Source organism: Stenella coeruleoalba, assembly GCF_951394435.1.
Source record: "Stenella coeruleoalba genome assembly, chromosome: 1".
Classification (NCBI taxonomy): domain Eukaryota; kingdom Metazoa; phylum Chordata; class Mammalia; order Artiodactyla; family Delphinidae; genus Stenella; species Stenella coeruleoalba.
The window spans coordinates 107,976,416-107,989,072 of record NC_137169.1 but is presented as its reverse complement, the minus strand read 5'-3'; the positions used below and the strand labels follow the sequence as shown (position 1 = coordinate 107,989,072).

General features: G+C 43.3%; 1 protein-coding gene across 2 annotated transcripts; it reads left to right on the top strand.

The window, feature by feature from the left end:
• Positions 1-6,711: 6,711 nt before the first annotated feature.
• Positions 6,712-11,837, top strand: MCL1 (MCL1 apoptosis regulator, BCL2 family member). 2 transcript variants are annotated; one of them, XM_079915998.1, is made up of 3 exons: positions 6,733-7,575; positions 7,921-8,168; positions 8,853-11,837. In XM_079915998.1, exons 1-3 carry the CDS (start codon positions 6,885-6,887, stop codon positions 8,967-8,969), a joined length of 1,056 nt encoding a protein of 351 aa, XP_079772124.1. In that variant the 5' UTR covers positions 6,733-6,884; the 3' UTR covers positions 8,970-11,837. The 2 variants fall into 2 exon arrangements, with proteins under 2 accessions (XP_079772125.1, XP_079772124.1); XM_079915999.1 differs by lacking the exon at positions 7,921-8,168 and having other exon boundaries at positions 6,712-7,575.
• The last annotated feature ends 820 nt before the right edge of the window (positions 11,838-12,657 follow it).

The following is a 12,657-nucleotide window of genomic DNA, read 5'->3' as shown; positions in this document are numbered from 1 at the left end:
AAAAAAAAAAAAAAAAAAAAACACTCTTCATTTGAGGACCACTTCTCTCTACATCTCATTTCACTAGTCTAAACATTCTTCCTTCCTTCAGTTATTGCTCCTTGACATGGTATGGACTCCTGGCATCTCCCTGACTATTTTCTAGATGAGCTCAAATTGTGTCAATGTACCTCTCTAAGTCTGGTCCAGATGTGACCTGAATCAAGTAGAAATAAATCATCACCTCCTGGTTGTAGACTTGGACTGTGGGAGAGCCTCAGGTCCCCTTAGATTTTCTTCAGTACTAACCCTATCACACTATTGACTCATTAAAACTAACTAAAACCTAGAGACGTAATTTTGGGGATGAGATAAGGTTGTTTTGATTTATTTTGATTTTATAAATAATATATGAATACAATTCCTTTATAAAACTTGTAAATAATAGAGATTAAAATCTTCATTCAAAAAAACTACAGACAAAGGCAAAGTCTTCCTTGATCATTACCCCAAATCCTGGTCCTCTAGTTATGTATCCTTCCAGACTTTTTTCTATGTATTTACATGGATATACAGTTACATGTAGAAATACGTAGTTGTACAGGATTTTAAAAACATAAATGGTATCAGATGGTTTGTGTTATTCTACGTCTTCTTTTTTCACTTAACATGATTCAGAGACCTTTTCATATCTGCACATATAAAGCTATCTCACTCTTTGTAGCTGCTATAGTAAGGATCCCATAGTATGAATGTATCACAGTTTATCTAACCATTCTGTTGTTGGACATATAGATTGTTTCCAGTTTTTTGCTATTACAATGTTTCACAGAAAATTGAATTGAACAATTGCAGGCTCCACTGTCAGACTTCACAGAGGAGAAGTCTGAGTTACATATCCCAGGCCAAGAGGAGAAAAATTAAAATTGAGTAGTAAACCAAGTTTACTACCCCTTTCATGGCTAGTCCCCTCATTGTTGTTCCTTTTTTTTTTTTTTTTCTTTCTTTCAAGAGCCTCTTGGCTAGTCTTGGCCCTTTGGTCTTACATGTAAGTTTTAGGATCAACTTATCAATTTCCTTATCTAGAACTGCATTTAGTCTATACATCATTTTGAAGGAGAACTGACATTTTTACAATTATGAGTCTTCCTATATGTGAATATGGTTTGTGTCTCTATTGGGTTTTGCTTAATGTATTTCAATAGAATTTTATAACATTCCCCATATATCTTTACACATAGTGGTAGAGACTGCTGGTTATGCTTCCTTTCTTCTATAGTAACAGAATCCTCAGTTTTTAGCTGGGCACACAGACACTCAGAATAAAGACTGTATTCTTAGAATAAAGACTCCCTTGCAGGTAGAAGACCATGTAACTAATTTCTAGCTCACAGGATATTAACAAAAAAAGGTATGCAACTTCAGGGGAGTGTCAATAAAGAAAGCTAGGGCTTCCCTGGTGGTGCAGTGGTTGAGAGTCCGCCTGCTGATGCAGGGGACACGGGTTCGTGCACCCGGTTCGGGAAGATCCCACATGCCGCGGAGCGGCTGGGCCTGTGAATCATGGCCACTGAGCCTGCGCGTCTGGAGCCTGTGCTCCGCAACGGGAGAGGCCACAACAGTGAGAGGCCCGCGTACCGCAAAAAAAATAAAAATAAAGAAAGAAAGCTAGATACCCTTTGCCTTCCCTTTTCTATTGTATTTCCTGATTGTTGGAATGCAGCCGTAAAGCTAGCCGTCTTGGACCATGGGTAAAGCTAGCCGTCTTGGACCATGAGGTAGAAAAGTATGTATGAGGATAGCAGAACAACACAACAGAAGGAAGTATGAGTTCCCGATCATTATGGAACCACTATGCCAACTCTGGGTTTGTCAGAAAGGAATAAGAATGAATATTGGATAAGGCAACTAGCAATGTCTGTCACACCTTATGAAAGGCTACTGAACCCTAGTTTTATGCTAGTGTTACCTGTGGAGACTAGGGCCCGAAATTATCATCTTATAGACAAAGATGATAGATTACAGTGTTGTGATGACAAGGTAGGAAGATACTGATACTGAAGGCACAGTATGAAAGAGTATGGTATTCAGTAAGAAGTGTAAGAAATGTCCAACTAAGCAAGAAGTTCAATTAATGATTTTGACATTAAAACATGAGATCAACTTTTTAGTGTGTGATCAAGAATAATCTTTAGAAATTATTTATGGTCACAGGGAGGAATGTTTGGGAAAAAATTACGTACATTTTAGAAATAAGGCAAAAAGATGACTACATGATCTTTTAATATCATGTTAGAGCATTTTCAAATAAGTCCACCTGAGGGTTACTAGATTACCTTGGTGAATGTGATTTTATTTGATTAGCACCAGGAGTTTTACAACCCTCAAAAATTAGAGGATAATGTGATTGAGTATGGTATGAAGAAGCCTTAGAAATAGTTTATAAGCAAAAGATTAGCCTCAATTTAGAGAAAGAGAACAAGGTGCTCCAGTAGTTCTGGAAATTTCTATCAGTCGAGTAGAGAGTCTCCCCAAACTTGGGTTACATATAGGGCCTCAAAACAAAACAAAAGAAAAACAAAAACGCTGCTTTATTAGGCTGAGGAATAAAAGGGTTGAGTAATTAAGAGAGACGGTAAGGATAAGAGCAAGAGATTTTTTTTTAAGATTTTTAAATATTTATTTTATTTATTATCATTTATTTTTGGCTGCATTGGGTCTTCGTTGCCAGGCGTGGTCTTTCTCTAGCTGCAGTGAGCAGGGGCTACTCTTCGTTGCAGTGCACAGGCTTCTCATTGCAGTGGCTTCTCTTATTGCAGAGCACAGGCTGTAAGCGCGTGGGCTTCACTAGTTGTGGCACATGGGCTCAGTAGTTGTGGCTCGCAGGCTTAGTTGCTCCACGGCATGTGGGATCTTCCGGGACCAGGGCTCGAACCCGTGTGCCCTGCATTGGCAAGCAGATTCTTAACCACTGTACCACCAGGGAAGCCCAAGAGCAAGAGATTTTTAATTAGGAGGGAAGGCAACATGAGATATTAAGTATGCCCAATTTCAGGCCCCAAAGAGTGGAGAACAAGACTATTAGAGTGGACTTCCCTGGCTGTCCAGTGGTTAAGACTCCGTGCTTCCACTGCAGGGGGCAGGTTTGATCCCTGATCAGAGAACTAAGATCTCACATGCCGGGACTTCCCTGGTGGCACAGTGGTTAAGAATCCGCCTGCCAATGCAGGGGACACAGGTTGGATCCCTGGTCCCGGAAGATCCCACATGCCACAGAGCAACTAAGCCCGTGCTCCGCAACAAGAGAAGCCACTGCAATGAGAAGCCCGCGCACTGCAACAAAGAGTAGCCCCCCACTTGCCACAGTTAGAGAGAGCCCATGTGCAGCAACGAAGACCCAACGCAGCCAAAAATACATACATAAATAAATAAATAATCGATTCCACATACCTCATGGTGCGGCAAAAAAAAAAGACTATTGGAGTACATCTTAGATCCTATATTAAGACCTTTTCTTTGTCTATTTTGAAAGAAATTATGTAAATGAATTCTCTGAAACAAAGGCACATTTTAAGGAGGAAATGTGCTCACAATTTGGGGACATTTCAAAGGATTCATGCCTACAAAAAAGAATGACATAATCAAGATGTCAACAATGCTTTTCTTTTCCGGTTCAGGATTGTGGCCAATATAGTTATCCTAAGAACAAGAGCCATTCTTGATATGCAGTGTGTACAAATCCAGAGGCTCCTGTGACTCTGAATAATGTTACGGATCAGAAGACCTTCTAAGTGAAGTAAAATTTGCTGAGGACAGGACCTCCCAGACATCCTGGAAACATGCTGACTCCTTGCCTCTAAGCTGCATATATCCTTTCCCCCACTGGTAAGAGTAGTGGCTTTCTAGGGCAGTCCATCGTAGTCTAGAAGGTGGTCTACCTGTTGATCGTGTATAATATGGATGCCTGTTTTATGATAATGTCACACTTTGTTCTTTCATCCTCTTAGTCATCAAGCCCTGTAGACTCTGCCTCCACAGTGTCATGTTATTTTTTCCATTTCCACTACCACCACCTGAGTTCAGGTCACCAATTCTTTTTTTAAAAATATTTATTTATTTGGTTGCACCAGATCTTAGTTGCAGCAGGCGGGTTCCTTAGTTGTGGCATGCTAACTCTTAGTTGCGGCATGCATGTGGGATCTAGTTCCCTGACCAGGGATGAACCCAGGCCCCCTGCATTGGGAGTGGAGTCTTATCCACTGCGCCACCAGGGAAGTCCCTAATTCTTGCCTATCACATTGCAGTAGCCTCCTAATTTATTTACTTCCAATCCTTTCTCTCTCGATCCATTCTAAAACAATTAGAGTAATGAACCTAAATTAGAGCATATATCATGGTACTCTAGTTCTTAGAGGTTCCCAACTGCCTAGAAAAGTTCTAAGCTCTTCAACTGGCTTTCAAAGCCCTCAAAAATATGACCCCATCCCGCTTTTCTAGCTTTTGTATATCCCATATTAGTAAACATTCAGATTTATCCATTCAACAATGGAGTGTTTGCCATGGGTCAGGCATAGCTAGGGTTACAAAGGGAAACACAATAAGTGTCCTCATCAAGTGGACAGCCAGTGGAAAAGAATAAAACTGAAGAGAAGCCCACGTGGAAGAAGGAAAACCAGGAGAGTATTGTTCCCTAAAAGGCACATGAAGAAAGTGTTTCAAGAAGGGAATGATTAAATACATGTTAAATACTGCTGAGAGGTCAAGTAAAACGAGGACTGCAAATTAACCACTGGAGTTTAGTCATGTGGAGGTCATTGCTGACACTGACAAGAATGGTTTCAGTGGAGTGGGGGGAATGAAAGCTCGATTGGGGTGGGTTCAAGAGAGAAGAGAAAGTAAGGAGGCTGAAGATTTTTGCTACAAAGGGGAACATCAAGAATTTAGGTTCTAGGGACTTTCCTGGAGGTCCAGGGGTTAAGAATCTGCGCTTCCACTGCAGGGGGCACAGGTTCGATCCCTGGTTGGGGAACTAAGGTCCCGCATGCCGTGCAGTGCGGCAAGAAAAAAAGAATTTAGGTTCTAGGGAAGGCTTTCTAAAGATGTGAGAGAGAATATCAAGTTTGTATGCTGATTGATGAAATGATTCCATAGGGAGAGAGAAAGTGATGATGCAAGGGATAACTGCAAGTACTTGAGTAGGCAAAGAAGATGGGATCCAGTGCACAAGAGGTTGATCTGAGATAGCAGAGAAGGTTCAATCATTTTAACTGCAGGAATAGCAGAAAGGATGGAAACAGAAGGAGTAAATTAGTAGATTTGGTGGTGAGAAATGAAGTTTTTCTCTTCTGATTGCTTCCATTTTCTCAGTGAAGTAAGTTAACAGCTGAGAGTGAGGAAGGGAGGAGGGAATTATGGAGGCTTAAGGATAGAAGAGATGATGTGCACTAGTCACCTTGGATCACAGGAGAGTGAGTTGATTAAGGAAATGCAATAGGATTACTGAGCACTTGAGATTTCTGGCTATAATTAAGGTGAAACCTGCAATGCATTTCTTTTTTCAGCCTCTGAAGAAGAAAATGCTTTTGCATGCAAATTTGCTCAACCTCTCTCCCCTTGATAAAATCGCATTCTAGAAAGCAAAGCAGAAGAAGCTACCTCTTCCATAAAGTCTTCTTCCTCTAGCTCTCCTAGCCCAAAGTGAATTTTCCAACCTCTCAACTCCAATATTAAGTTGTTGATGCCTCCTATAGAGCATAAATTCCATCTCACATTATGGTTAGTTGCTGTGCAAGACTGGAAGTTCCTTAAATAGAGAAACAATTTCTTATTCACTACAGCCACAAGATGTTTCTCTCCATCCTCTCTGCCACATATAAATCTCCATGGTTCTAGGTCTTGCCCAAATACATAATTGTGTGGTATGGATGCCCTATTTCCTTACTAAATTGATATTTTCAGGAATAGGAACCTTGCTCACCTTTCCTGCTTATGTCCCTCAAATATTTTGCTCTTGAATTTTAGCTATTATTATTTTTACAGGTCTTTTAACAAAAAGAGGTTGCTTCAATTAATGTTAATTCATACATACGGTATATACCAAGATCCTTGTCCTCAAGGGGTTGACCGCTAGAGTCAAATGTCTCAGAAGAGGTGCTGACAGAGCAAGGCTTGTATGTAAATAGCACCAGAGGGTAGAGATGGGGAATGGGAGAAAGCAAACAGGGAGACAGGAATAAAATTTAGGTGGAGCAGAACAATTTCGTTTTTTCAACTTACATAAAATGATTCTATAGGGCAGTCCATGGAGCGTCCCCATTTCCAAAGAGCTGAAGATGTGCAAAATAACTACAGGTTCCAAACAGTGCCCTCTTATTTATCCGTATTATCTAAGACTGTTGTTCCCCATCCGTGACAGAATTTACTCATTCCCTTTCCTCAAAGTCTGAGAGACTAGATGGTTAAGACTTTGGTGTGGGAAAAAAACCTCTGGCACAAAAACAACAGCAGGGGCTCGCAAATCAGGGTTCAGGGAAGCCCAGAGACATCCATTAATAGCAGGCCCAGGTGAGCGCGCGGCAAGAGAGCGTACCCACCAGCCCAAGCGCCTGAGCCGCCGTTACGTAACCGGCCGCGAGAGGCTCCGGAGAGCCGGAAGCCCCGCCCTGCCCCAGGCCCCGCCCCTGCCCTAACCCACTGGTTAGGTGTCGTGCGCAACCCTCCGGAAGATTCCGCCCTTTTCACCAACTAAGGATATGATTTTTTTTAAGAGTTGCTGACGCCATTGCGTAGGACTGGGCCCTAAAACCGTGATCTAGGAGCGCCTCTCTCAGTCGTTACTTCCGCTCTTCAAGATAGCTGCAGGGGTCTCCCCCATTTTTCTCAGTAGGCGGCGGCGGCGGTTTGAGATGTTCGGCCTCAAGAGAAACGCAGTGATCGGACTCAACCTCTACTGTGGGGGGGCCGGATTGGGACCGGATAGCGGCAGCGGCGCCTCCGCTCCGGGAAGGCGGCTTTTGGCTGCAGGAAAGGAGGCCACGGCCGGGCGAGAGGTAGGGGGAGGGGAAGCCGGCGAGGTGATTGGCGGAAGCGCCGGCCCGAGCCCCCCGGCCACTCTCGCGCCCGACGCCCGGAGGGTCGCGCGGCCCTCGCCCATTGGCGCCGAGGGCCCCGACGTCACCGCGACCCGCGCCAGGCTGCTGTTCTTCGCGCCCACCCGCCGCGCCTCGCCGCCCGAAGAGATGGAATCCTCGGTCTCCGACGCCATCATGTCGCCCGAAGAGGAGCTGGACGGGTGCGAGCCGGAGCCTCTAGGGAAGCGGCCGTCCGTCCTGCCTTTGCTGGAATTGGTCGGCGAGGCCAGTAACAGCCCGGGCAAGGACGGCTCACTCCCCTCGACGCCGCCCCCAGCAGAGGAGGAGGAGGACGAGTTGTACCGGCAGTCCCTGGAGATTATCTCTCGATACCTCCGGGAGCAGGCAACCGGCACCAAGGACGCGAAGCCACTGGGCGGGTCTGGGGCCGCCAGCCGGAAAGCGTTAGAGACCCTGCGACGGGTCGGGGACGGTGTGCAACGGAACCACGAGACGGCCTTCCAAGGTAAGGGGGTTATTCGCGAAGGCCGCGCTGCCTTTTTTCAGCTCTCTGGACTCACCCACCTTTGCTGGGTGGAAACCGAAACGAGTCAGTGTTGAAACGACTCTCATCCTATTTCTGAAACCAGAATATTCTGGCCGTGAGTCATTGTTTCCACCCACTTGATTCTTTTGGAAATGGCAGCTCTGCTCAAAGCCCGGAAAGGGTGGGATGTCAATTTTCAAGTGGGATCAGCCTGAGTTCTATAGAGCCCGAATAGCGATTTCCCCCGCCGTGGGTGGGCAGGCGAATCGTGCCCTGGTTTAGACAAAGAGGCCGTGAAAACCTGCATGCTTTTCTTCCTCTCAGGCATGCTTCGGAAACTGGACATCAAAAACGAAGACGATGTCAAATCTTTGTCTCGAGTGATGGTCCATGTTTTCAGTGACGGAGTAACAAACTGGGGCAGGATTGTGACTCTCATTTCTTTTGGTGCCTTTGTGGCCAAACACTTGAAGAGTATAAACCAAGAAAGCTGCATCGAACCATTAGCAGAAAGCATCACAGATGTTCTCGTAAGGACAAAACGAGACTGGCTAGTCAAACAAAGAGGCTGGGTAAGTTTGCTTTAAGGTTGAGGAGGGGACTTGGAGTGGAAATGAAATGGAGGATTTTATAGAGAAAGAGGGGATAGCTAAAGGTTTTTAAGATGCACAACTTGGTTTTCAAGGCTCTAACTTTGGACCTCTGGTTGCTTGATGTTGATTTAAGTAGTTGGTCCTTAGAGATGGTATGACTGTCTTGAATTGTTGTATCAAAAATCCTGGGTTTGGGGCTTCCCTGGTGGCGCAGTGGTTGAGAGTCCGCCTGCCGATGCAGGGGCCGCGGGTTCGTGCCCCGGTCCGGGAAGATCCACATGCCACGGAGCGGCTGGGCCCGTGAGCCATGGCCGCTGAGCCTGCGCGTCCGGAGCCTGTGCTGCGCAACGGGAGAGGCCACAACAGTGAGAGGCCCGTGTGCTGCAAAAAAAAAAAAAAATCTTGGTTTTCTGTAAGCTGTTTTACTGGTTAAGAAATAAGAATCACCTGGGCGTGATAGCAAATACATTTTTGAGCGTGCCCCACCTCCCTTTTAATTGCATAATGTGTCTCCTTTGCAGTCTGGGGATAAATAATAATTGGTTCGTCATTGCGTTTGGGGGGGGGAACCTTAGATATTTTAATTCATCTTTTCTTTGTAAATAGTGTTTTTAAGCCAGTGGAAGCCCATACTTGAAACTGTGCTTTTTGTTTGTTTTCTAGGATGGGTTTGTGGACTTCTTCCATGTAGAGGACCTAGAAGGCGGCATCAGAAATGTGCTGCTGGCTTTTGCAGGTGTTGCCGGAGTAGGAGCTGGTTTGGCGTATCTAATAAGATAGCCTTTTAAGTGCAATAATTGACTCTTAACCAACTCCAGCCACCAAAACCACATATGCCTGCTGTGAAATCAGATGTATTTATGAAGTTGGACTTCAAGCTGTGCAGGCCATAACCTCCAGGAGTTCTACTCCAGCAACGGAGAAAAGCAAGCGGCAGGAGGCTTATGGCTAACAGGAATAAATACATGGGAAAAGTAGTCCCTCTTGAAGAGTCACTGTCTGAAAGAAGCAGAATTCTGTTTCAGCAACAGGCAAACTTTGGGAGGCCACGGAGGAGGACTTTTAGATTTAGTGAAGACGGTAGGGTGGAGAGACTTTAATTACCTTGCCTAGAACAGGAAAGTGGCCAGTAGCCAGGCTAGTCATAGAGTTCATTAAATATGCTCACTGAATCCATTAACTTCTATAGTGTTAAAATAGAAGCACTAACAATGCCAGCATCATGTGTAAAATGGATTTTAAGCTACAAGCAATAGAACCTATGACTAGAAGCCTCAACACTGTACAACAGAGTGTGAAGGGAAGCTTTATCCTCTATAATTAGCTTTCCTAGATGTGCTTCTTGAATAGAAAGTCCAATGCTCAGGATGTTTATACCTGTTCTACTTTGGCTTGGTTTGAGTGATTCCTAGTTTATTAGCCTAGTGTCATGGCCAAGAATACTTGACTTAAGGCTCAATTACAAATCTGGAATATCCTGTTTTTAAGACAAAAACTTGTAATCGTCTGTAAAAATTGTATATATTTTTACAGAACATCTGTTTGAAATGTAAAGGGAGAAAACTCTGAAATTACATTAGTTTTTTCATACCCTTTTGAAATTTACAACTTCTGTAGTTAGGAACCTGTTTCTTATAGCTTTTTCTATTCTAAATTTTGTGCTAGTCAGTTCTAGATTGTATACAGAACCAACTGATGTAATTGTATGCAACCTGGTTGTAGTACAACAATTCTGATTCATAACTATGCAGGCTTTAATTTTCCTATCTGATTTTGGTAAGTATTTCTTAAATACCTGTTTGGGGGTTTTTTGTTTTTTGTTTTTAACCTGGGGCTGAGAAATTGAGGAATGGAAATTAATCCTTTCACTTTGTTACATGTGGGTTTTCAATAATTGAGTCAAGGTTTTAAGGATTTATTGGGGGGGCGGGGCACATAGGCTGATGACTTAGAAATAATGGGCTCTGATTGGGCAACTACTCATTTGAGTTCCTTCCATTTGTCTTAATTTAACCGGTGAAATTTTAACTGAGTTCATGAGCTCATCTTCAAAGCTTTTGCTGAAAGATTTTCAGCTGTTCCAAATGGGACTTATTAGGAGTATGTATAAAAAGAGCACATTCGGTGGATGAGAGACATTTGATCCCTTGTTAATAAACTGTACAATGATGGCTTGGAAAAGCAGGCTATAGTCTAACCATGGTGCTATTACTAGGCTTGCTTGTTAAACACAGGTCTAAGCCTAGTGAGTTAATAAAACGAATACTTATTTCATTTCTATTAATGATTCTCAAACTTTGTTTCAGATTTTTGCATTGGCATCTCTATGGACTTCAGACTTGATGTTTTATCAAACTTACTGTTTATTTCCTATCCTTCCTTGAAATATTTGCTGCTTGTTCGGCTCCCTCTACAGATATTTATAGTTCCTACAAATTTACCTTGCCATCCCTGAACTCTTACTAGCCCTTTTAGTTTTTGGCACTAGGAACCTAAGTGACCGCCCAAGGAGTCCACAGACCTTCATCCTTCTTGAATTTTATCCTTAGGAGGTGGCAGTACAATGGGTGCTGACAGTAACAGTGACGAGGTGAGAAGAGTCCCTTTTCCTTGGACTAGTATCTTATTGGTTGTTGCTTAATCCTGTCTTTGGGGAGAAATTTTCAAAATCCCCTTAGGGATTTTCAGAGGAGGGGATGATATCTTAGGTGACTTTCTCTAGGTTCTTTTGCATTTGAATATGCTCACTTAAAATTATAGAAATTGATGGGCTCTGTTAAACCTCAGAGTTATATAAAAGCTACTAGTAAACTGGAGAAAACTTTTATAGTGGAACCAGGGTCATTTTGAAACCTTTAGCTTCTGAATGTGACCTTTAGTATGTGGACTCCAGACAAAAATAGGCATGAATAAAATGACTAAGAATGTAATTAGGGAACAATTGCCCTGCCCGCCCATCTCCAAGCCTTAAGGTCATCTAGCTAGAGCTATTTTTATCTGTGTATTTATCATTCTTGATCATAAACCACTTATTTATATCATGTCTATCTCTAAGGACCTAAAAGCACTTTATATAGTTAATTAATCTTAAGATCTAGTTAAGGTGACTAAAAAGGCCTGTCTCCCCATAACCAGTTATGGAAATAAGCACAGAGCTGTAGCTTGATGGAGTTTAGGGGCCCCACTTCCCAATTTACTAGGTGTGACTGCTGAAATGTAGATGAGAATCTTCAGTTGCTATTTTGGGTCAGAGGCTGTGAGGGCTTAGGGAGCCCAAGTGCTTCGGGGCAGGGTGGGTGATTCTGTAGGGAGAAGAGGCACATGTTTTAAGTGCTGACTAGCTGCATAGTTCAGGCAAATCTTCCAAAATAGAAAGAGAGGGGCTGCCTGGAAAGATGGCTCTCTCAGCAACTTCTGTCTGTCTGATGCTTCTCTCAGGGAAAACCCTGCAGTCCTCTAGTGTCGTCTATGTACATTCTGTTGGGGGTGAACATCTTGGTTCTGGTTAAAACAGCTAATGCTGTTGACATCTGTGCCAGGAAGGGTTAGGACCAACTACAAACTAATGTGGGCTGTAAAATGTAGTGTGTTTCCCTAACTTCCTGTTTTTCCTGAGACGAAAATAATAAATCTTTTATTCAAATGCAAGGTGTGGTACGGGTGTTTTCTAATCAATGCCTGTTTTCCTTCCCCCTCTTAGGCAAGCATCTGAGGGAAGTTAGCTGAACAAACAGGTATAGGTGAATTAACCAGCAAAAGCCCCATAAAACTGATTTGCCTTAGAGCAAAGGTCAGTTCCATTCAGAATAACCCCTTCTTTCATTCAAATTAGAGCTGTTGGGCTTTTTTTAAAATATTTTTTTGGCCACGCCACACAGCATGTGGGATCTTAGTTCCCTGACCAGGAATCAAACCTGCACCCCCTGCATTGGAAGCGCAGTCTTCACCACTGGACCAGCAGGGAAGTCCCGGGCTTTTAATTACATGTATTACTGTTGTACTTTGTAGTAGTTCAAAAGTACAGCAGTATATTTTAATACAAAAATCATAATCCCCATCCCCATTTCTTTTAGTCACCAAATGTTGGTATAACTTGGGGGTAAGAGGGTTCACTACAACAGTTATTGTATCTCCCTATCTCACTCAACCTTTTGAGGTGAGTAAAGGAGCTAGAAGAATTAACACCCGAAGTTAAGTTTCCATAAGGTTGTTGGTACTAATCTTTAAGTGCCTTTCCCCTTTCCTCCCAAAAAGGAGGTGAGAATAAGCAAGTCAATTTCAGAAGCCCTATCCTGTCTTTATTTTCAGCTACCTTGAAAGGGAGGGGAATCACCATGGAAATGTGCAAATATGAGGTTTGCATATTGGTTTTAAGCCCTGAGCACCAAATGCTAATCATGCAAACAGGATTCTGCGCTTTTCCCCCTTCAGGTTTTGTGCATTTCTGTTTGGCAGCCCCTCTTTTTCT

What these genes read in the sequence shown, in the direction of transcription:
- MCL1 (XM_079915998.1), top strand. Translation starts at nt 6,885, where the DNA reads ATGTTCGGCCTCAAGAGAAACGCAGTGATCGGACTCAACCTCTACTGT. An exon ending in CCACGAGACGGCCTTCCAAG is followed by an intron (nt 7,576 to 7,920) that starts GTAAGGGGGTTA and finishes TCTTCCTCTCAG; the next exon opens with GCATGCTTCGGAAACTGGAC. An exon ending in TAGTCAAACAAAGAGGCTGG is followed by an intron (nt 8,169 to 8,852) that starts GTAAGTTTGCTT and finishes TTTGTTTTCTAG; the next exon opens with GATGGGTTTGTGGACTTCTT.